Genomic DNA, 23409 nt, shown 5'->3' on the forward strand with positions numbered 1-23409 from the left:
CAGTCTATTCCCTTTTAATTAATTTAAATTTAAAAACTGATATTTGACTCTACTATTGGGATACATTTAAGAACACTGTAACAACCTGAGGACATGAATCTGCTTTTTCATCCAGAAATTTCATGATATCTAAATACAGAGGAAACATTTCTGATGAAACTTCAGCTCTTAAACTGAGATGCGCTGTAAGTGTGCAGCACATACTAGATTTGAAGACTTTAAATGGAAAACAACTAAAATACCTCATCAGTATTTTTTTATTGACTACATGTCAGAATGATAATGTTTTATATACGAGGTTAAATAAATTCTTTTACTTTAATTAATTTCATTAGTTTATTTTTGCTTTAATGTAGTAATTAGAAATTTTTAAATTATACATATGGCTCACATTATATTTCTATTGGATAGTGCTAGTTTAGAATACCACTTGCACCATTTGTATTCAAAAGCAGAAGTGGTCATAACAAACCAAGAGAAGGGTTTGGCGAAGATTAAAAACTCTAGAAGAAAATGAGTCAGTCTTGTCAGATTGCAGGTGGGGTGGTTTGGTGAGTGACCTCCACCCCACCGGGGAAAATTCCGTCCTGACTGCCATGGCTGGGCAAGACGCCCAGGATGCCAGGGCAACGGTCAGTTTCTCATCCTAAGCCCAGCCCCTGAAAGCAGACCCCAGGTCAAGGCTGATTTTGTCAAAGACACCCACACAGAAAAGCTGGCTCCTGGAGCCACAGAGAGCACCCGAGCCTGGACACAGGATGGGGCCCACAGTCATCCCACAGAAGGGAACACCATAAAGCTGGTGCACCTTTAACCTAGTATTTGAGAATGAGACTCCTCTCTTCCACACTTCCATCCATGCTGCCCTTCAGACTGCCCTTCCCTCTCTTACCCCGTGGAGAACTCCTACGCATTCTTTAAGATCCAGTTCAAATGTTCCTTCCTCTAAACGATTTTCTGACCAATGGTGCCCCATCTCACATCCTTGGACTTCTGGCCTCGTCCATTCTGACCATTTCCTGGTCAGCCTGGGTGCTCTCACTCTTGCCCCCTCAAACCTGATTTCTTTCTAAATGTGTGTCTCTCCCCCATGAGACTGCCACTGGGTCCCTATTGCCTTCAGCAATAGTTCTCAAACTTCAACAAGCATCAGAGTCACCTAGAAGGCTCCTTAAACAGACAGCAGGGCTCCTTCCCAGAGGTTCTGATTCAGCAGCTCTGAGCTGGGACCTAATATTCAGCATTTCTAACAAGGTCCGTGGTGCTGCTGCTACTACTGGTCTGAAAGGCTGTACTTTGAGAACCGCTGATCTAAAAGACCAAGTGTAAACCGTCACCTTGGCATTCAAGGCCCTCCAGGACCCTGCCTCCAACAACTGCCCTCATTTTGTATGACATGCTGGTAGACCCAGCAATCCTAGCATTCCCAGGATCCCAACAGGTCGCAGCTCTCCCATCTCCACTCCTCGGCCCAGGCTGACACTGCTTGAAATCTTCTCGATCCATCCAGTTCCAGCCACCTTCCATGATTTCACAATGTCTAAAACCCAAATCAAAAATGAGAGATAACACCTTTAAAGGTCTACAAAGTAACAAATGTAGGGTGTAGGCGCAGCTACAGAAGAGGCGGGCGAAAAATGATTTTGGCCACAGCAGTAGCCCTGGATAAGACAGTACCAGCCTAAAGTGACAACCTTGGGACAGAAAATTCTGGTGTATCTATTTGACCAACTCCACCGCAGTCACTGTCCAGTTACAAACTGTCCTTTTCCTCCATCGGTTTTCTAACTCGGCTACTTTCCAGCTGTGTGGCCTAGCAGGGGAGGCGGGAGACTGACTTAGCATCTTTCTTTCTCACTTTCATCTATAAGATGAAAATACAGCAACAGCCTCAAAGAATATGGTTAATGACATAATGCGAGTAAAATGCACAGCAAAAGGCCCAGCACACAGTAAGCCTTCAATAAATATTAGCTGTCGTTGGCATTATCTCTGGCCTTGGAAAAGTGATGAACTTGGTAAACAGCCACAAACAATAATGGGAACAGATGTATAAAAGATGTTTTCCTCAATACGTACGTCATTAGCAATCCAATGATGGCTGACTGGATGGAGAGCTGGATGGATAGATGGATGGGTGTGTGTGTTGTGGGTAGGTGGTGAGATGGAAAAACTCAATTGTATGATATCAAAATTGACTCTGTGAAGCCAGTATGGTGATAGATTTAAAAATCTTAAAAATTCTCCTAAAGAGATTCTCAAGCAAGAACATAAAAATTCAAAGATGTCCATCACAGAGTTGTTTATAACAGCAATAAAAAACAAAAGCAACAGCCTAACTGCTTAGTAGTCAGAAGATGGAATTCTATAGAAAAAGAAAAGACAAAGATGCAGGTGTTTCCCTAAAATATGAAAAGTCACTCTTAATATATCTTAAACAAAAAGAGTAAGAGTGAAGTAGCAAGTCTGGTATAAGTTCATCTTTTAAAAAAAAACCCTGTGTGTAGATATAGAAAAAGTCTAGAAAAATTTATTATATTATTAAAAATGATTATCTTTGGTATAAAGATTCAGGTGACATTAATCTTTTGCTTTTCTGTATACTCTCATTTTTCTGATAACCATGTATTTAAAATTTTAATTTCTTAAAAAAATAAAAACTTTCTAAAAAGCAGCTCCGTGAATCAAGACAGAAGAAATGCATCAGTGTCAGCTGTGTGGCCATGAGCAAGGCGCCTGCCCTCTCTGTGTCTCTGTTGCCTCCTCTTTGGAAAAGGGTAACCAGTCTCCCTGCCTGGATCACCTTCCAAGGCGCCAGAGACAGTGAATGAGGAAGGGCTTTGAAATCTTCAGCTGATAGGCAGGTGATGGTGGTTTTATTGCCCCCAGTGATAACTAGAAGACTCCCCAAGGAGATGCTCAGAGAAGCAAAGAGAAGCTGCCCTCCGCTGGCGGGCAACCAGTTTTAGTCGACAAAGGTATGGGCAGGGTAGACGGCCAAGTTTCTCATCCCCCTCGGACACTGGCTTTCCTCATTTCTCTGAAATGAGAGGGATGAACTTTGACTGTGGTTTCTAAACCACTCCTTTGGTTTTCTTAAATAACAGGATCCCTTTCTCAAATGAAACACAGATTTCCCCATTAAGCATCAGTAGCTCTGTTCCTAAAAAGCAGGCATTCCGACTCCAAGACTCAACTTGGTGTCTATTTCTCATTATTTCAAATGGGAAAAACTATAAAGCATGACATAGCAACTCAGACTGCCCAATAGTTTCCTAAAATGTGTCTAACACACATGACACTCTCCCTATACATGATAAACTATCATGATAGGAGGTCAAATGCTTGAAACATCCCCTCCTGGGAATTCCCTGGTGGTCCAGTGGTTAAGACTCAGTATTGTCACTGCCATTGGCCCAGGTTTCATGCTTGACTGGGGAAGTAAGATCCCACAAGATGTGCAACCAAAAAAAAAAAAAAAAAAAAAATCCCCTCCTGACCTCCAAATCATTGCTGACAACCAGTAACTGTGCTGCCATGAGCCTGGACTGCTCACGCAGATCTGGTTCACTCCCAAAGGCCCAGCCCCTCTGACACTTGCTCCCTTTGCAAACCATCTACCAGTGAGTCTGACAGTTTTCCAGTTGCATCTATTAATTCATGAGATTACCTGCACATCATTTCGTTACAAATGTTCGGCTGAGTTTGGGAGACATAAATATGATGTTTGATGGGCACAATACTGGCTGAAAATGGGAGTATGGAAACACGTACCTTCTAGGACGTCTGGGTTTTATAAACTGAGAGGCTAGAAGAATGTCAATGGGGGAGCCATTCGCAGGGCAGGTTCTGAAAACCAGGGCAGCCCAGAACTCCTCCAAGGGGGATGCTGAGCCGGGAAGGCGGGGCTTTGACGCACCTGCACTGTGCATCTCAAAATACGAGGGCGCAGCCAGAGAGTGGGGGCTATACGGGGCCCCTTGAGTGCTGCCACTGAAAGGAAGCCCCCTGGAGCAGCTGCCACAGTAGCAGAGACAATGCCACCAGAACAAATACTAAAATAGCTCACACTCAGCGAACTCTGACATGGGCCAGCTATTCTTCCAAGCATCAGTTAGCTCATATCATCTCCAAAACAACTCAGTGTGCTAGGTACTGGCATCATCCCCATCTTACAGCTGGGGAAACTGAGGCAAGGAGAAGTTAATAACTTGCCTACAGGTACCCAAGCATAGCTGTGGTTTGAGGCCAGGCAGTAGAGCTTCTGAATTCCTTTCTGCTCCGTAGCACTACACTCAGCCCCGCAGTAGAGAGGCTCTGCAGAAAGGGGAGCACACTTCACCGTGCCCCCAAAGCAGCAGCGGAGAAAGAGCCGCGGCCCTCAGAACCACGCAGGGCCCGGTAGCATCGCCACAGGCCCGAGGCACCCTTACCCACAGCTTCCCGTCATAGTAGTAGGCGCCCAGGAGCTTCACGATGTAGGGGTGGTCGCAGGTGGCCAGGATCTCGATCTCCACGATGTAATCTTCCAGCTCCTCCTCGCTGTTGGTCTCGATTACTTTGGCTGCAGCCAAGGCACCCGTCTCCTTGTTCTTGGCCTGGAAAGCAGAGACACGGAAGGTCAGCAGGCCTGGTCGGCAGGAAGCCGACGGCTGGGGCTAGCTCAGAGAGGCCGTGCAGGGGGGACACAGGCCGGATGTCCAGACGCAAATAAGGGGCCGCAGCAGAAGGTCTGCTGCTCTGAACAATGGCCAGCGCTCTCTCGTGATGTCAGCACAGGGGGCACGTGAGACAAACACTGGTCTGTGGTTAGTAACAAAAACTTTAAGTACAATACACCTGTACTATGGGATAAATAAAAATACAAGAACAGCATAGATCTACAAACAGCTGTTAGGACCAAACTGAAGCCAGGACAGGCTCTAAAGATAATCAGTCTAGTAACACTAGAAAACTGGGCTATGTGCCTTATAGATGGTGCCAATATATAATTTCCCTGAAAGATAAAGATTCTACAGGACAGACTAAGTCAGATGACCTGAAGATATACTGGGCTACATCTAACGGAAGTTCTTAACATAAGTCGTACTTGTGACTTTACTAATACTGCTGGCTATGTTATTTGTATTTCCCCTGTCTTACAAAATTGCTGTTTCTTACACTGTCAAATGTGTGTATGAGGCCTCTAATAGAATAATATATAGTCCCATATGAGATCGATGATGGTAATAGTGTAACTCTAGATATGGCAAGAAGCAACAAGAGGGAATATTTTCCTGGACCAAGAAGCTAATAAGACAGGTGGTCCAGAGAATTTTGGATACTGTTTTATGGCCTAATCCAGTAAGAGCACATTGAGTGGCCTGTCAACAGAATCTTTGCCAAACCTGAGAATGGACATTCTCAGCACCATGGGATAAAATGGTCATGAAGTGTACCCCCCTCATAATCATGGTCAAGTTTATGAGCAAAAAGGGGCTCTGCCAACTGAAGACTGACACTCACCATCTGCATCTACAAAGATTAAATCATGGCCGCTGCAACTGCTGACTTTCAACACCCCTGAAAGGAGTTCAGGGGAAAAATCAGGAATGAGGCACTCTGTGCTCTGGGAAAAACTGGCAGAACAGGCCATCAGATAGTTAGATCTTTTCAGGAGAAGATTTTATGAGTCCCAATTCTTGCATCTTTTCTTATCTAGAGAAACACTGACGTCATTAACGGTAAAATCTGCTTTGGCTATTAAAAAATAGTTTACAATTAAAAGTCAAAATAGAGTAGCTACAGTTCAGATATCCTGGAAAATAGGTGATGCTATGGGTGTACTTTCAGATTAGAGCTTGTATTGCTCCAAGCTGGGGCAGTCCTATGCCCCATTTTGACAGGAAGCTATCATAGTCATTGTTGCCTAGTTCCCTAAAATTAAAACTGAGCGGGACTCTGTGGGGCTCTGGAGTACAGATCTGCTCTGTGTTCTCCATTTCTTATCTGTAGGATATAGACTTTGTTCAGCCTCCTTAGCCTTCCCTAAATTCCAAAGCACGGATTCAAACAATTGCTAATCAGGGAAGGGAGGGGATACAAAAACAGAAACAATCAAAGGTTGGTACAGCCTCCAGACAGAGTCCTGGTTCCTACTCAAAGAAATATGCATAACAATGTCTTTGAGCCCCGACCCAGGTGGAAGATGGTGACTTCAGACTGAACACAAGGTTCCTGGAGCACTGCTCTGTTGCCTCACCACCAACCAATCAGAAGGGGTCACAAAGCCTGCAACCCTCACCCCTTCTGTTTCCGGGGACCAGAGATGACCATCCTGTTAGGTCTCTTGTTTGGCCCTTGTCTGTTTCATCTCTGAGAGGGCCCAACTAAATTGCTGCAACTACAAGTGTAGAAGCTGGTTTCAGATGTGGAAAACCCCAACTTAGATCAGGTAGGGAGAGACTTCTGCTCTGCTAGGCAGGCCTACGCCCATGCATAGCAGGAAGAAGTTACAGAAGAAAGAGACCTCCGCCCCAATTCCCAAGAAGTATCTTGAGTGTGAAGTCTCTCAGGGGACCTATGTGCTGTGTTAGGGGAAGAACGTTGTTTTTATGTGAATCACTCAGGGGTAATCAGGGAGTCCCTGGCCAAGATAAGAGAAGGGCTAAATCAAAAAAAAAAAAAAAAAAGTCTCAAAATTGATTTGAGTCCTGGTTCCAACAGTCCCTGTGGTTAACAATACTAATTTCCACCCTGGTGGGCCCTCTAATAGTGCTACTATTAATACTTACTTTTGGTCCATGCGTTATAACTAAGCTTGTTGCCTTTGTAAAAGACCGCATCAATACCGTCCAACTGATGGTACTGAGGCAACAGTATCAGGCCCTGCCCCAAAATAAAGAGAAAGATTCCTTTATGTAGCTGAAGACAGGGGGGAATGTTAGGACCAAACTGAAGCCAGGACAGGCTCTAAGGGGCAGGCTAGGCTTGAGGTTTAGTCTCTAGGAAAGCTGAGGCACTGGGAACTGCGCAGGCAGTGTAGCTCAACCAATCAGAAAAAATCCCTGTAGCCCCGCTCCTGCGCCAGACCTGAGCCAATCCCGATAGGGATGCGAGGTTTAAAAGTCCCGCGTGCGCTTGCAGTTTAACCAATCAGCTATGCTATTACAGGAACAAAGAACCGTCTGTATAAAAGTAGATGTGATTCAGAGCTCAGGGCTCTCGTCGAGACTCCACTGCACTGGATGAGACGTGAGCCCTAGCTCGAGCTAGCAATAAACCCCTTCATGCTTTTGCATTGCTGTGGACGTCTTATTCTCTCAGTTTTGGGGACTCGGACTTCGGGCATAACACAGCCTGGAAAGATTCCTGGCTGTTCTGTAAAAGACCCACGTCACTGAAAAATAAAAAGTGGTATGATGCTTTTTATATTTAAAAAAATGGAAAACTACATTTTCATAAACGCTCACACATGAAATGTAAATGCATGGAAAACTCTGGAAAAATACTGCCTGACAGCAGGCTGGGGAGGAGGCTGAAATGGGGACAGAGACAAAGGACACTTTTACACCCCCTGTATTGCTTTAAAGTGTTAAAAGAATGTTTTGAGCATTTATTTGCATTATGTCACATATATTAAAAGCGAAATTAAGAGTTTTTCATAGATGCACTTCACCTGGTTCTAACAAAGGTTTCTTATTTGATGAAAAAGAGAGTGAGAGAATTTCATATCTACAAGGATAGATATAATTCTCTAAAAATGGAAAATAAGTGTTGAGGACGTGGAAAAATTGGTACCTCTGTGCATTGCTCGTGGGCAGAAAAGCAGTACAGCTGCTGTGGAAAAGAGCTTGGCGGTTTCTCAAAAGGTTAAACATAGAACTACCATACGGCCCAGCAGTTCCACTCCTAGGCATATCTGCAAAAGACCTGCAAGCAGGAATTTGAGCAGTCTCTGGACACCAATGTTCACAGCAGCGCTATTCACAAGAGCCAAATGGTGGAAACAACCCAAGTGTCCATCAGCAGATGAATGAAGTGACAAAACAGGGCACAGACAGTCCTCCTGGATCCTAAGTTCTACATCCTCAGAGTCAACCAACTGAAGATCAAAAATATTCAGGAAAAAAAATCAGGAAGTTCCAAAAAGCAAAGCTTGAATTTGCCACGTGCCTGGCAATTATTTACTTATCATCTACATCATATTTACAACTATTTACATAGCATTTACATAGACTTCGGTATTAAATGTAATCTACAGATGTTTAAAGTATACAGAAGGATGTGCACAGCTTATATGGAAATACTATGAAGGGCTTGATAAAGGACAGAAATGGTAGGGACCTAACAGAAGCAGAAGATATTAAGAAGAGGTGGCAAGAATACACAGAAGAACTGTACAAAAAAGATCTTCATGACCAAGATAATCACGATGGTGTGATCACTCACATAGAGCCAGACATCCTGGAATGTGAAGTCAAGTGGGCCTTAGGAAGCATCACTACTAACAGAGCTAGTGGAAGTGATGGAATTCCAGATGAGCTCTTTCAAATCCTGAAAGATGATGCTGTGAAAGTGCTGCACTCAATATGCCAGCAAATTTGGAAAACTCAGCAGTGGCCACAGGACTGGAAAAGGTGTTTTCATTCCAATCCCAAAGAAAGGCGATACCAAAGAATGCTCAAACTACCACACAATTGCACTCATCTCACATGCTAGTAAAGCAATGCTCAAAATTCTCCAAGCCAGGCTTCAGCAGTATGTGAACCGTGAACTTCCAGATGTTCAAGCTGGTTTTAGAAAAGGCAGAGGAACCAGAGATCAAATTGCCAACATCCACTGGATCATGGAAAAAGCAAGAGAGTTCCAGAAAAACATCTATTTCTGCTTTATTGACTATTCCAAAGCCTCTGACTGTGTGGATCACAATAAACTGTGGAAAATTCTGAAAGAGATGGGAATGGCAGACCACCTGACCTGCCTCTTGAGAAACCTATATGCAGTTCAGGAAGCAACAGTCAGTACTGGACATGGACCAACAGAGTGGTTCCAAATAGGAAAAGGAGTATGTCAAGGCTGTATATTGTCACCTTGCTTAATTAACTTATATGCAGAGTACACCATGAGAAATGCTGGGCCGGAGGAAGCACAAGCTGGAATCAAGATTGCCGGAAGAAATATCAATAACCTCAGATATGCAGATGACACCACCCTTATGGCAGAAAGCAAAGAAGAACTAAAGAGCCTCTTGATGAAACTGAAAGAGGAGAGTGAAAAAGTTGGCTTAAAGCTCAACATTCAGAAAACAAAGATGGTGGCATCTGGTCCCATCACTTCGTGGGAAATAGATGGGGAAACAGTGGAAACGGTGTCAGACTTTATTTTTGGGGGCTCCAAAATCACTGCAGATGGTGACTGCAGCCATGAAATTAAAAGACGCTTACTCCTTGGAAGGAAAGTTATGACCAAACTAGATAGCATATTCAAAAGCAGAGACATTACTTTGCCAACAAAGGTCTGTCTAGTCAAGGCTATAGTTTTTCCAGTGGTCATGTATGGATGTGAGAGTTGGACTGTGAAGAAAGCTGAGCGCCGAAGAATTGATGCTTTTGAACTGTGGTGTTGGAGAAGACTCTTGAGAGTCCCTTGGACTGCAAGGAGATCCAACCAGTCCATTCTAAAGGAGATCAGCCCTGGGTGTTCTTTGCAAGGAATGATGCTAAAGCTGAAGCTCCAGTACTTTGGCCACCTCATGCAAAGAGTTGACTCATTGGAAAAGACTCTGATGCTGGGAGGGATTGTGGACAGGAGGAGAAGGGGACGACAGAGGATGAGATGGCTGGATGGCATCACCGACTCGATGGACATCAGTTTGAGTGAACTCTGGGAGTTGGTGATGGACAGGGAGGCCTGGCGTGCTGCAATTCATGGGGTTGCAAAGAGTTGGACACAACTGAGCAACTGAACTGAACTGAACGCCATTGATATAAGAGAATTAACACCCACGGATTTTGGTATCTGCGGGGTTGTCCCAGAACCAGTCTTCCTGGGAGCATGATTTACACATTCAATGGAGTACTATTTAGTCTTAAAAAGGAAGGAAATTCTGGCACAAGCTACAACATGGATGAATCTGGAGGACATTATGCTAAGTAAGAAATAATACAGTCACAAAAGGACAAATATCGCATTAATTCCACATAAATGAGGTACCTAGAATAGTCAATAAACTACTTTCATAGAGAAAGAAAGTAGAATAGAGGCTGCCAGGGACTGGTTACCAGCAGGAGTGAGGAGTTAAGTGTTTAGTGGGTACAGAGTTTCTCTTGGGATGAGGCACAAGTTCTAGAAATGGATAGAGGGGGAAGGCAGCACACACAGTGTGAGCAGACCTAACCCCAGTGAGCTGTACAGCTAGAATCGGCTAAGACAGTCTATTTTGTGCTCTGCATATTTAACCACAGTTAGAACTGGCAGTGAGAGAGAAATAACTGTGTAAGTAGTGTAAACGATCTCACCCACAGTGGCTAGTGCCCAGAAGGGGCAGAGCCCAACCGGTCCCCGGAAGCCTTGGGGTGGGGCGCATTTCTTGGAGCGCCCACCCACTGTGCCTCTGGTCAGGGGAAAGGGGGCCCCCAGTGAGAGAGAGCACGCTGTCCTCCAACACGGGCCTAAAAGCCAGAGCTCATCTGCAGCCTTTCAACAGCAGTCTGCTGGAAAGCGCATGGAAAACGGGCCACCCTAGACTTCACACCTTGGTGCTGCTCCGAGGACATGCCACACGGCACGTGCCTAACAGGACAGCTCCGCCACGTGAGCCGATGGAAACGCTGACAGCTGCGCCACCCAGCACCCTGCGGATGACAACGGGCACTCACGTCAGCTCACACGGTAACCCATTCTACGGACTAGAGAGAGGGACGAGGCTGGAACCAGAGAGGCAGTCCCAGAATCTGAACCTAGGTCCTCTTCCAGCATTCTGGCACTGCACACTACTCTCCAAGGTCCCCCATCACCCCCAGAACTCAGAGGCCTCTGAGACCAGAGGCCCTGCCCGTGGTACCAGTGATGCAGACACATCCACCCCCACCCCAGCCCCAGGCAGCTCAGCGGCCAGCGGGGGAGACCCATCTCTGCTGCTGGCAGTGAGACAGCGTGCCTAGGGGGGTGGGCATGGAAACTGGGAGGAAGGAAGTGATGCCAATAGGCAACTTTTAGGCTCATTTGTAAATTTATTCTCAGTTTAGGTAAACGTTTCCATTAACTGAGCCACCAAGTTCGCAGGTTCCACACAGTGCCAATAATGCTTTGACATTTCTCAAGGGCCCGCTCCACGTGGGACCCTTGTCTACACTTCGACACGTGGTCACTCACGTACCTCCTCAAGCATCCTGCCAAGCAGGTGCAACTGTTACCTCGGATGGGGAGACTGAGGCAGAGCCCCAGCAACTCGGGCCACGGGGCTGAACGGGAACACAGGCAGCCCCACTCCGGGGTCTGCACCCGGGAGTGGCCACGTGGTCTAGGGAACCTTCCACGTCTGGCCCAGGAGCTCAGTTCAGGGAACGGACTTTCGTGTGGGGCCGTTCCCTGAGGCCATCGTCCATCCTAGACATCACCCTGCTCACCCGGCCCTCCCTGGGTCAGGTCCGCCCCCCTGAACTCAGTTTTGAAAACTTGCTTGGAACGCCTTAGAAATTCATCAATTAAGTAATCAGGCGTTCTCTCTCTCTCTCAACAATTAAGCAATCAGGCGTTGGCTCGCTCTCTCTCTCTCTCTCTCTCTCTCTCTCTCTCTCTCACACACACACTTAACTGATGATGTGCCTGCCCTTTCATTTCTTGTAAAGCTGATTTTTTCTGTCCCACTAGAAGACCATCAACGCATCCTTTCACAGTACAGCATTCACTCTCCTCCTCCTGTCCAGATCCAGAAGCAAAGCTAAGACCCACTCTGCTCATTTACAGAAAAGACAGTAGAGGGCTCAGCAAGCAGCTACAGCGAGAGCCAGGTGACCAAGGCGACCCCCGCGGCCACGCCCTCCCAGGCCTCTGCCGCAGCAGCGCATGGCGAGCTAAGCTAGCAAAGGCTGCCCTCACGTGCCCATCTTTCACTCCTGAGAGCTGGTGAAGGAGGCTACAGTCACCCTTCCCTGGGTTTCCTTTAAAGGACTCCTCTCCTGCAGGTAGAAGAGGCCCAGGCAGGGGCTGTTTTCCGGGAGAGCATTAAATCTGTCCTGCACTCCACCCTGAAACGCAGCACTGGCCACAGGGTCCAGCCTCAGGCAGGGCACCAACATCAACACTGAGGAACGCCCACCCCAGCACCTCTCTCTGATTTCACAGAGACCCGGAGCCTGCCAGGACGGGCTGCCAACAGTCAGGGCACATGAAGTGACCCGGCCAAATTAAATGCTCTAATAGCCTGGTTAAGGCAGTGTCAACTGAAAAAAATGCACAACATGAGGGTTGTGAGCTAAGGTTTATTTGGGGCAAAATGAGGACTATAGCCCGGGAGACAGCATTTCAGACAGCCCTGAAAGATTGCTCCAAAGAGGCCGGGGGAAGGTCAGTATGTATGTGATTTTGGTGAAAGAGGAGTACGTGCAATCAAGCACATAGTTTTGGCAGAAGATCTCTGCTAGTCACGAAAAACTGACATCACGATGAAAGATTCTAGTGCTTTTCCAGATATGAGAAGATGCAAGACTTTACTCATAAAATTGTCTCTGGAAACATCTACCTGAAGACCTGTTCTTCCAGTTGTTCCCAGTGCACAGAGGGCCTGGTTTCTGATCTCCACTTTCAACTCCCTTCAGGGGATGCTGAAGGTCAGCAGCTCATAATCGAATCCCCATAGAGGCAGATGGCAAGTAGGTGGCAGCAGCAGTCTGTCACCTGAAGGCCACAGAGGAGTCATAATCGCTGATTATAAACCAGTTAACACTGTCTGAGCACTCACTGTGTGCTGCTACAGGCCTTAAATAGAATTTCTCACTTCATCCTCAACGCAGCCCTTCGAGACAAATACCAGCATTCCCGATTTACAGGCGAGGAAACAGACTCAGAGAGTCACAGTAAACGCCTCGGGTCACACAGCAGATGGGGTTAGGGGGTGAAGGGTGAATCCAAATTCCAGCCTGTCTATCTCAAACAGCCTGAGCTCTGCATCAGTTCTCAGCATGTCCGTCCTGGCAAGGGCCCAGCGTTCCCTGCGCCACCTCTCTTTGCTAAAGATAAGCGACAACCACAGCCAATAACAACCACTCACTGCCAGAGTGCTTGGTAGCTGCGGAGGACTAGAGAGCCAGGATTTAACCTGCTCAGGAGTGAGGTATCAGCCATCACGCCCATTTCCTAGATGAGCACACTGAAGCTCAGGGAGATATCAGGGCCCACCCAGGACTGGGAGCTGCAGTGGTCTTACTCCCAGTTCAGTGTTCTTTACTACACTAGGCTGGTGGGAATCAGCTTATTCCCCATTCATTCATTCAAGCATCATTTAGGGAGTGCCTGTTATCTGTGAGGCACTTTTCCAGTGAAGAATTTCTTCCTAAAGGTTGGAATTATTGCCCTCCCATAACATAACTCACCCTTCCCTGATCTTTCTTCAGAGGAGCCAACCCATTCTCATTCCCAGTCCCCAAGCTGTAATGCGGCTGATCCCACCACCATATCTAGAAGCAGGAAGATGATTTATGCCATCCAGTCAGTACACTGCATTCCGTCTCACCACAGTGATTGGTTCAAGGACAGACATGTGATCAAGTCGACCAATGAAATGCAATCTCAGAAGACTGCCCTGAGCTCTCTTTCACTGCTAGCCTCTGGCACTGCCTACCACAGCCAAGCTGCCAGGTCATCATGCTCCCAAGGGGAGCCTGAAAGCGAAACTAACTCCAAAGCAGCAGAGCTTAGAGAGGGCCCAAGAAGACACTGGGCCCTCATTAATCCCCTCAATTAATGTTTACAAGAGCATCATATTTTTAAGAGCCTCTTTCGGGAATTCCCTGGTGGCCCAGTGGTTGAGACTTTACCTTCCAATGCAAGGGGTACGGGTTCAATCCCTGATCAGGGAACTAAGATCCCACACACTTCTTGGCCAAGAAACCAAAACATAAAACAGAACAATATCATAACAAATTCAATGAAAACAATTTTTTTTTAAAAAAAGAGAGCCTCTTTTTTCTTTCAGCAAAAATTGTTATTTTTAATCAGTCAAATAGGGTGAACAAGAGTAACTGTCACCTTTTTTGTTAAGCAGTAGGAAAAAAGATACTTTGTAAACTCTTTCACCTAGAAAGAATTAAAGTATTCAAATATGCTGAGATACTAGCTATTTATATGGGAGAAGGGGATGGCACCCCACTCCAGTACTCTTGCCTGGAAAATCCCATGGGCGGAGGAGCCTGGTGCGCTGCAGTCCATGGGGTTGCGAAGACACGACTAAGCGACTTCACTTTCACTTTTCACTTTCATGCATTGGAGAAGACAACGGCAACCCACTCCAGTGTTCTTGCCTGGAGAATCCCAAGGACGGGCAAGCCTGGTGGGCTGCCGTCTATGGGGTCGCACAGAGTCGGACACGACTGAAGCGACTTAGCAGCAGCAGCAGCTATGTATATATATATATGTAGACATATACCATAAATGTGTACATATTAAATAACGCATAACATAGGATAAATGCATATAATAAAATACCTAACGTTAAAACTATCCTGAATGTGATTTATTCCTTGTTTGACATTTCAAAATGCATTTCTGAACTTTGTGGCTCCTTTTGGTGGACATTAGGGCCATTATTTATCATTGCATTGTGATTAAGTATGTTCGGGTTCACAAAACTTGTAGAGAACACAGTGACGGACATTCAGGTTTACTAGTCAGTGACGAAGACACAGTGACTGCCCTTAAGTTCTAACATGAGATTATAGGACGGAGCAGATGAAAGCAGCTCGGCTTCTCTTGGTCTGGAACTTGAGAATACATACGTCTATAAGAGCCTCATTTTACATATGCAAGAAAACTGATGCCCGGAGAGGTGAAGTCACTTGCTCAAAGTCACAGAGCAGGTAAAACAGCAGGGCTGGAAGTTAAATAGAAGCCCACGTGACTTCAAAATCCATGTTCCTGACCATTCTGCCAGAGGTTCCTGTAAGTTTTGCAGTAGGAGAAAGGGGACATGATAGCCAAGCTCTCTCCAGAGTCTGATGTGAGGGCCGCTTGGGGAGTGGGTGGGTACTGGAAAGCTAAAGGTTGTCCACGTGGATGGGACACAGTGGGAGTTGACAGACAAGGAAGTCATATAAAGAACAAACGGCCATCTGTGGCCTCTGACGTCTGTCTCCCACCGACTGAGGCAAGGCTGGGGTCCAGCGAAGGACAGACGGCAAGAGCCCCCACCCAGCACTGCACTGCTGGCCAGCGGTGACTAGCACCTCACCCCACACCCTGAGAGCAGACACACAGTGGCCACTTGTGTTTCCCGCCCAGGCACCTCTCTGGGAACAATCCTCCCCCTTGTGCAGCATGGGCCGGCCCCAAGGAGGTGGGAACCACCCTTCAGCAGAAGCCCCGCCCAAGCCAAGGGGCCCAGCCAGGGGCTGAGGGCTTCCTGAAAGTCACCCACACAGCCACCGCCAGCTGGGGACGGCCCGGGCCCTCCCTGCCCTCCTGGCTGCAGGCTGACCGCTGTGTCCCGCCCTCCCCCTCCTCCGGGGAAAGGACTGCTATCGGAGCACAGGGACCAGAAAGAACATCAGTCGCCCCTCCCAAACCCCAGCGCCCTGTCCCCAGTCCGCAGCTGGGGAAGCTGAGTCTGTGAAGGTTATGCAGCGCGCAGAGTGCAGGCTGCAGCGACTGGGCTATCTGCAGAAGCAAACCGTAAATGAGCGCACACGCGCTGAAGGGCCTGACTGGCGGGGGGTGGGGGCTCCTGTTCCCGGGGTGCAGCTCACTTCAGGCCTGGGAGCCCCTGGTGCTGCCTGGAAATGAATCCTAAAGCGGGGCAGCAGGGGGACTGGCCTGCATCCGTTTCCCCGAGGACTCACAGCACCAGTTGCTTTTGGGAACTGCCTCTCTTTCACTCTTCGTGCAAGAGATTCATGAGGGGCTGAGCCCACACGGTCCTGGCACAGATCCCAGCCCAGCCACTCAGTCACACCCAGTGGCAGGCCAACAGGGTTGTACCCAAATGGTCTTTTGTGTGTGTGTTTTTAAATTTTTTGCTCAACTTATCACCAAATACATCTTTTTTTCTTTCTCTTGGGTTGGTAGACTGTAAGATGGGAAGGCTAAAGGGTCTGGCAGCCCATCTTGCCACCCCTTTGGAGAGCCTGCCTGAGGAAGAGGCCAAGGCCAGGAAGGCCACGATGGAGGGGGACATCCGCTGAGGGGCTGTGGGGCACCTGGAGCCACCGATCCTGACGCAGGCCCTGCCCTTAGGCTCCCTTTTGGATGACTGTCTTTTGCCACCAAAAAGGAAATAAGCCCCCAAATCTGGGGTTGTTCTAGCAGACAGTAGACACCTATGAAAATACTTCACCATGTAACACGTGTGTAATGAGAACTACCTTCACTCCCAACGGCGCCATGATCTACAAGGTGACCTTTACTGAGGCTTCTCAGAGGACCTGATGGATAAAATGGGATCAGCAACCCAGAAGGGAAATGCAGTTACTAACAGGCTCCAGGCAAACAGATTCTTCCGCCACAAGACTCTTCCTCCCCAAAAGCAGAGAAAGTCACATTACACTTTTAAATTAACAAAGAAGGAAAAATGACAACCTCCAATGCTGGTAAGCAAACAAATGGTAAAATAGGTAAATTCATTACTGACGAGAATATAGACAGATTCAATCTCATAAAGATCAAAATTGGCAACAGATTTCCAGAGCCTAGAAAATACCTTTTAAGCCTATTAGCACTCACTCCTGAGAATGTAAGGCCAGGAAATAATTCCAAAAAAGACAAGAGAAAACGTGTACTAGGATCAAATTCACATTAGCCCAGAATAATGGCAAACAAAGTGGTTCAGTTCAGTCGCTCAGTCATGTTCGACTCTTTGAGACCCCATGAATCGCACCATGCCAGGCCTCCCTGTCCATCACCATCTCTCGGAGTTCACTCAGACTCACGTCCATCGAGTCCGTGATGCCATCCAGCCATCTCATCCTCGGTCATCCCCTTCTCCTCCTGCCCACAATCCCTCCCAGCATCAGAGTCTTTTCCAATGAGTCAACTCTTCGCATGAGGTGGCCAAAGTACTGGAGCTTCAGCTTTAGCATCATTCCTTCCAAAGAAATCCCAGGGCTGATCTCCTTCAGAAGGGACTGGTTGGATCTCCTTGCAGTCCAAGGGACTCTCAAGAGTCTTCTCCAACACCACAGTTCAAAGGCATCAATTCTTCGGCGCTCAGCCTTCTTCACAGTCCAACTCTCACATCCATACATGACCACTGGAAAAATCATAGCCTTGACTAGACAGACCTTAGTCGGCAAAGTAATGTCTCTGCTTTTGAATATACTATCTAGGTTGGTCATTACTTTTCTTCCAAGGAGTAAGCGTCTTTTAATTTCATGGCTGCAGTCACCATCTGCAGTGATTTTGGAGCCCCCCAAAATAAAGTCTGACACTGTTTCCACTGTTTCCCCATCTGTTTCCCATGAAGTGATGGAACCAGATGCCATGATCTTCGTTTTCTGAATGTTGAGCTTTAAGCCAACTTTTTCACTCTCCTCTTTCACTTTCATCAAGAGGCATTTTAGCTCCTCTTCACTTTCTGCCATAAGGGTGGTGTCATCTGCATATCTGAGGTTATTGATATTTCTCCCGGCAATCTTGATTCCAGCTTGTGCTTCTTCCAGCCCAGTGTTTCTCATGATGTACTCTGCATATAAGTTAAATAAGCAGGGTGACAATATACAGCCTTGATATACTCCTTTTCCTATTTGGAACCACTCTGTTGTTCCATGTCCAGTTCTAACTGTTGCTTCCTGACCTGCATACAGATTTCTCAAGAGTCAGGTTAGGTGGTCTGGTATTCCCATCTCTTTCAGAATTTTCCACAGTTTATTGTGATCCACACAGTGGGAATAACCTAAATATTCAGCCCAAGGATGATGGCTAAATCAACTTAGTGGGATATTAAGCAATCCTTTAAAATGATAAATAGGAAAATAATATAGTAATAAGAAAAAGATAATTGAGCCATAATAATAAGTAAATGAAGCTGGATGATAAAATTATAGCTAAGCTATAACTGAATCTGCCTGCAATGCGGGAGACCCAGGTTCGATTCCCTGAAGAAGGGAACGGCAAACTACTCCAGTGTTCTTGCCTGGAGAATCCCATAGACAGAGGAGCCTGGCAGGCTACGGCCCATGAGGTAGCAAAGAGTCGGACACAACTGAGCGGTTAACACTCTCACACTTCACTTTCTGGACAAGGAGGTTCTGAAACACAGATTAAGGAATCCACAGGGTTTCTAAAGGTGATTTTCACTCAATGGACATCTAGCAATCAGCCACAGGGGTCTTGGTGAGGACAGACTGGGGTTGAGGCACAGAAAGTGGCCCTTTCATCCAGAACTTGCTTTAAAAGCACCTGTCCTCTCAGGAATCCCCCGGAACTGCACCATCCAGCATGGTAGCTACGAGCCTCAGGTGCCTATTCAAGTTACCTGAATTAAATGAAACTTCAAATGTAGTTTCCAAGTTAACATTAACCCCAGTGAATAGTGGCTACCATACTGAATAGAGCAGATACAGAACAGTCTCATCACTGCACAAAAGGCCTGAGTGCAGAGAGCTGGTAGAACCTTGGGTGGGGATCAGCTGTGAGGTTGCCTAGCAACCTGGCTGGGCAGCAGGCGTGAGGAAAGGCTCGCAGCTGACCTGTCAGATGAGCGGCCAGGCCAGCGGGTCAGAGCCAAAGGAGGAGCAGTCAAGGCGAAAGGTCTCTGTTTCCCTCGACCCCCTGACTGACTCGGGACACCGAGCCAGGCCTGTGTCCAGAGAGGCTGAGGCCACTGGAGCCAAGGAGGGGCTGGTCGCGCCCCACAGTGTCCAGCTGGGCTGTCCCTGCCTGCACACAGTCAATCTGCATGGTGACAACGGTCACAAATCGTGAGGAAACCTTCAACTCTCAATTAAGGAAGGAGGAAGTTGGGTCACAGTGAAACCCGCCATGTGTCAGGGAAGGGCTCAACATCAACTCGAGCAGGGTGGTCCACGGGCCGCGGACAGGATGGGTGGCAGTCGTGGCCTTGGGCTCAGACGCTGGCAGGCATGAGTTGGGGGCAGAGTGGAGCCACAGTGCCGCAGCCCCGCCTTCCCGAGGCTTGAGTCCTTGGGGGCCAAGATGCCAAAGGGCCTGCCGAGGCCTCTGACGGCCTCTTGAGGCAGGATAAGGAGTATCCCACCTTAGCCAGCACGGGTCCACGAGAGCTGCAAAGCCCTGCCATCTCCTCCTGTTGAATAGGAAACAGGCCCAGGTAGGGAGGGTGACTTGGCCCCGGCCACACAGCTAGGAAGTGGCTGCCAGGACACCACTCAGGTGCAGCCCTGTGCCTGGTGCACTTTCCCCTCCAGAGGACACTCTCCAGGAGCTCCTGCCCAGCGGCTGTGTGCACCAGCCCCTTTCTTCTGTCTCCCTCACTGCCTACTACCGGAGACCCTCTTAGGATGAACCCTCAATGGCTCCCTGCTGTCGATGTGATAAAGCCCAAATTCCGGGGCCTGGCGCCCCTGGCTCTGGTGATCTGCCCCTTCCACTCCTCCAGGACCCCATTGCTCCCCAGCAATCACCTCCTGCGACAGCCAGTGCCTGAGGCCCCCTACTTACCGGCCTTTCTTGATGCCCCTTCCTCCATGAGGAGTGCCTTCGCCATACCCATGTTTAACCACTCCACAAAGTCTAACTCAACCCCAGCCTGCTCCATGAGATGTTCCCAGAACCCCAGCTCCCACCCTCTGCTAGAACTTCTCACACCTTACTAGGGCTCTCATCACAGTTAACCTGGTGCCATAGCCCTTTTTTTATTTGGGTCTTTGTTGCTGTGCACGGGCTTTCTCTACTTCTGGTGAGTGGGGGCTACTGTCTGGTTGCAGGGCCTCTCACTGCGGTGGCCTCTCTTGCTGCAGAGCATGGGCTCAGCAGGCATGGTGCACAGGCTTATTGCTCTGGGGCTTGTGGCATCTTCCCGGACCAGGCATCAGACCTGTGTCCCCCGCATTGACAGGCGGAGTCTTAACCACCATACCACCACCAAAGTCTTCCACAGTCCTTTGTGTTCACAGATTCTCTCTCTGACCTGACTGTGAGTCCTGAAAAGCTAAAGCCCATCTCTGCTTCGTCTTGTCCTATCCCACACAACCTGTTACAGAATAGCCAGTGGGTGGATGGAAACATGGGTGGTGGGTATATAAGCAGATGAGAGAATGGCTGGGCAGATGAGCAAGTGGATGGACAAATAGGAAGGGGGTGGGTGTTAAGGGCGTATGCATAGATGTATAGAATACAGAATCCTATACTGTGGATGGATGAATGGGTGGGAAAATGGGTAGGAGGGAGAGTGTAGGAAAGGATGGATGTGTGGGAGGATGGGTGGATAGGTGGGAGGGTGGGTGGATGGGTGGGTGGGTGGGTGGATGGGTGGGAGGGTGGGTGGATGAGTGGGTGGGTGGATGGATAGGTGGGTGGGTGGATGGATAGGTGGGTGGATGGCTGGGAAGATGAGCAAATGGGCTGACAGATAGATGGACAGACTGACAGATGAACGCCAGACTGAGTAAGAGGAAGAATCAGTGGATGGGAGAAGAGAAGTATGTGAGAGAGGGATAAAGGAAGGAAGGTGTGTCTAGGGAGTAAACCATCATCAAACCTTCCTCTCTTCCCCAAAGGCACCAGAGACGACCTTGTTGCTGGCTTCTATGAACACCAGTCTGTTGGGTGTTACTGCCTTCACTTGGCACTGTGTCTTTTTTGTTTTTAAAAGCCTAAAACCACGTTTATCTTGTTCACCAATGTATTATTAATAATGTTAATTATTAATATTATTAACGTTACTCTATCCAGCCAATAGGTATTTTAAAATAATAGACAGATGGATGGGTAGATGAATGGATGGGTGGATGAATTGGTGTGTGTATCTCCTTGTAAACAGACAGAAGTAAGGCCCTCCACATAAGAAAGGAAAGTGACAAGAAGCCCATTGTCTCCTTTACACACTGAGATTCCTGAATCTAATCTGTTCTCTGGTTCTGGAAGGTAGGCCCTCTTTACCTTGGGGGAGCCAAAGCCTTTGGCTGGGCCAGGACATAGACAGTTAATAATGAGAGGAAACCACTTCTTGATCAATGATCATCAGGCCAAGTTTCAGTTCAGTGAGAAATGAAACGGCTGAGTTTCAGAACAAGTGACACTTAAGGAGGGCCAAGATCATGAAACACAAAAGCAGAGGAGTGACATGGCTTCAAAGACAGGCATTTAATCTCTCTCTCCCTCGGGGAAGAGAACCCTGGCAGGCCATGCTGGCACAGCAGGGAAATGCGGAGCCTCAGAATCCTTCTGGGCCAGCAAATAAAACAGTAAAACCCAAACAGGATTGGCCCTGAAGATACCACACCAGGCCTCGGCCAAAAACCCCGCAACCTGGCCAACTTGGCTGGGGATGTGGGAGCTTCCGGCTCTCAGAGCTTCCAAAGCGCTAGGGAATCCAAGCCCGTGGACCACGGATAGAGGAGGCGGGACAGGTGACAGGTGCTCCGCCCCCTGAGACTCCTGCTCCCACCTGCTCAAGCTCCCGCTACTCAGAGGGCGGAGTGCTGAGTCACGGGCGGGGCGGGCAGCCTGGGCTCCTGAGCACGGGGGAAGGAAGCACCTTTATCCAGGCCCTGATGTGAAGAGCCGACTCACTGGAAAAGACCCTCATGTTGGAAAAGGTGGGCAGGAGGAGAAGGGGATGACAGAGGATGAGACGACTAGATGGCACCATCGACTCAATGGACATGAGTTTGAGCAAACTCTGGGAGACAGCAAAGGACAGGGAAGTACGGCGGGCTGCAGTCCACAGGGCTGCAACTTAGCGACAAGATGCCCCCTGCACCAGGCCAGGCACTCTACTCAACCTTCACCACGACCTGGGGTCATGTACTCTTACCAACCCTGTCTTCCAGTCAGTCCCAAATCTCAGAGAAGTTGAGGCTCCCCTGTGTTTTCAATCAACAATACTTTGTGTGCTGGTTTTTTAAATTATTATTATTCCAAAAGCATTATGTACCTTTTGGCTCTCTGAGCAGCAGCATGGCGGTCAGCAAGTGCCTTATGAAAGGAGGTAAAAAGGGAGCCAAGAAGAAAGTGGTTGACCCATTTTCTAAGAAAGACTGCTATGACATGAAAGCGCCAGCAACACTGAATATAAGAAATATGGGAAAAACATGAGTCACGGGAACTCAAGGAAGCAAAATCGCGCTGACAGCCTCAGGGGCTATGTTTTGGGGTTTTTTTAAAACATTTATTTTTATTTATTTGGCTGTGCTGGGTCTTAGTTGTAGCATGTGGGATCTAGTTCCCTGATCAGGGACTCCTGGATTGGGAGCATGGAGTCTTAGCTCCTGGACCACCAGGGAAGTTCCAAGAGTTGTGTATTTGAAGTGAGCTTTGCTGATCTGCAGAATCATGAAGCTGCATTTAGAAAATTCAAGCTAACTACTGAGGATGTTCAGAGCAAAAAACTGCCTGACTAATAGCCACAGCATGGATCTTAGCCACTACAAAACGTGTTCCATGGTCAAAACATGGTAGACATGACTGAAGTTCACACTGATGTCAAGACTACCAAGAGTTATCTGCTTCACCTATTCTGTGTGGGTTTTACTAAAAAATGCAACAATCGGATTTGGAAGATCTCCCACGCCCAGCATCAGCAGGTCCGCCAGGTCCGTAAGATGATGGAAATCATGGCTCGAGAGATGCAGACAGAACTTGAAAGATGTCATCAACAGACTGATTCCAGACACGCTGGAGAAGACACAGGAAAGGCCTGTAAATCTCTTTATCCACTCCATGATGTCTTTGCTAGAAAAGTAAAAATGCTGAAGAACAGCAGCCTTGAATTGGGAACATTCATGGAGCATCCACAGTGAAGGCAAGAGTTCTGGAAAATCTCCTGGGGATGAAACAGGTGTTGAAGTTGAACAGGCTGATGGATATGACCCACCAGTCCAAGAATCTGTTTAAAAATCAGACTTTCAACGGTGACAAACCATGTTACCTGTTATTTTTTAAGACACAATTATGTACTCATTAAAGAACATCTTCAAAATATAACAGTACCAAGAAGGAAATCAAACAAGGCATCGTCCCAGAGATAACCGCCTCCAGCATCTTGGAGCACCTCCTCCCAGGATTCCACGGTACGGATGT

General features: G+C 47.7%; 1 protein-coding gene and 1 pseudogene across 3 annotated transcripts in view; one reads left to right on the forward strand and one right to left on the reverse strand.

Annotated features, from left to right (window-relative positions):
- The window catches only part of STK10 (serine/threonine kinase 10), a 153645-nt gene that overhangs the window by 118207 nt on the left and 12029 nt on the right, over positions 1 to 23409 (reverse strand). For all 3 annotated transcript variants that reach the window (XR_008201176.1, XM_052658962.1, XM_052658961.1), the window contains exon 2: positions 4434 to 4598. Coding sequence is in view for 2 of the 3 variants with exons in the window: in XM_052658962.1 (XP_052514922.1) it covers positions 4434 to 4598 (165 nt within the window). In the remaining variant the exon portion in view is untranslated. The remainder of the gene's footprint in view (positions 1 to 4433; positions 4599 to 23409) is intronic.
- LOC128065925 (40S ribosomal protein S3a-like) lies at positions 22288 to 23223 on the forward strand (annotated as a pseudogene).

Source organism: Budorcas taxicolor, chromosome 20 (assembly GCF_023091745.1).
Source record: "Budorcas taxicolor isolate Tak-1 chromosome 20, Takin1.1, whole genome shotgun sequence".
Taxonomy (NCBI): Eukaryota; Metazoa; Chordata; class Mammalia; order Artiodactyla; family Bovidae; genus Budorcas; species Budorcas taxicolor.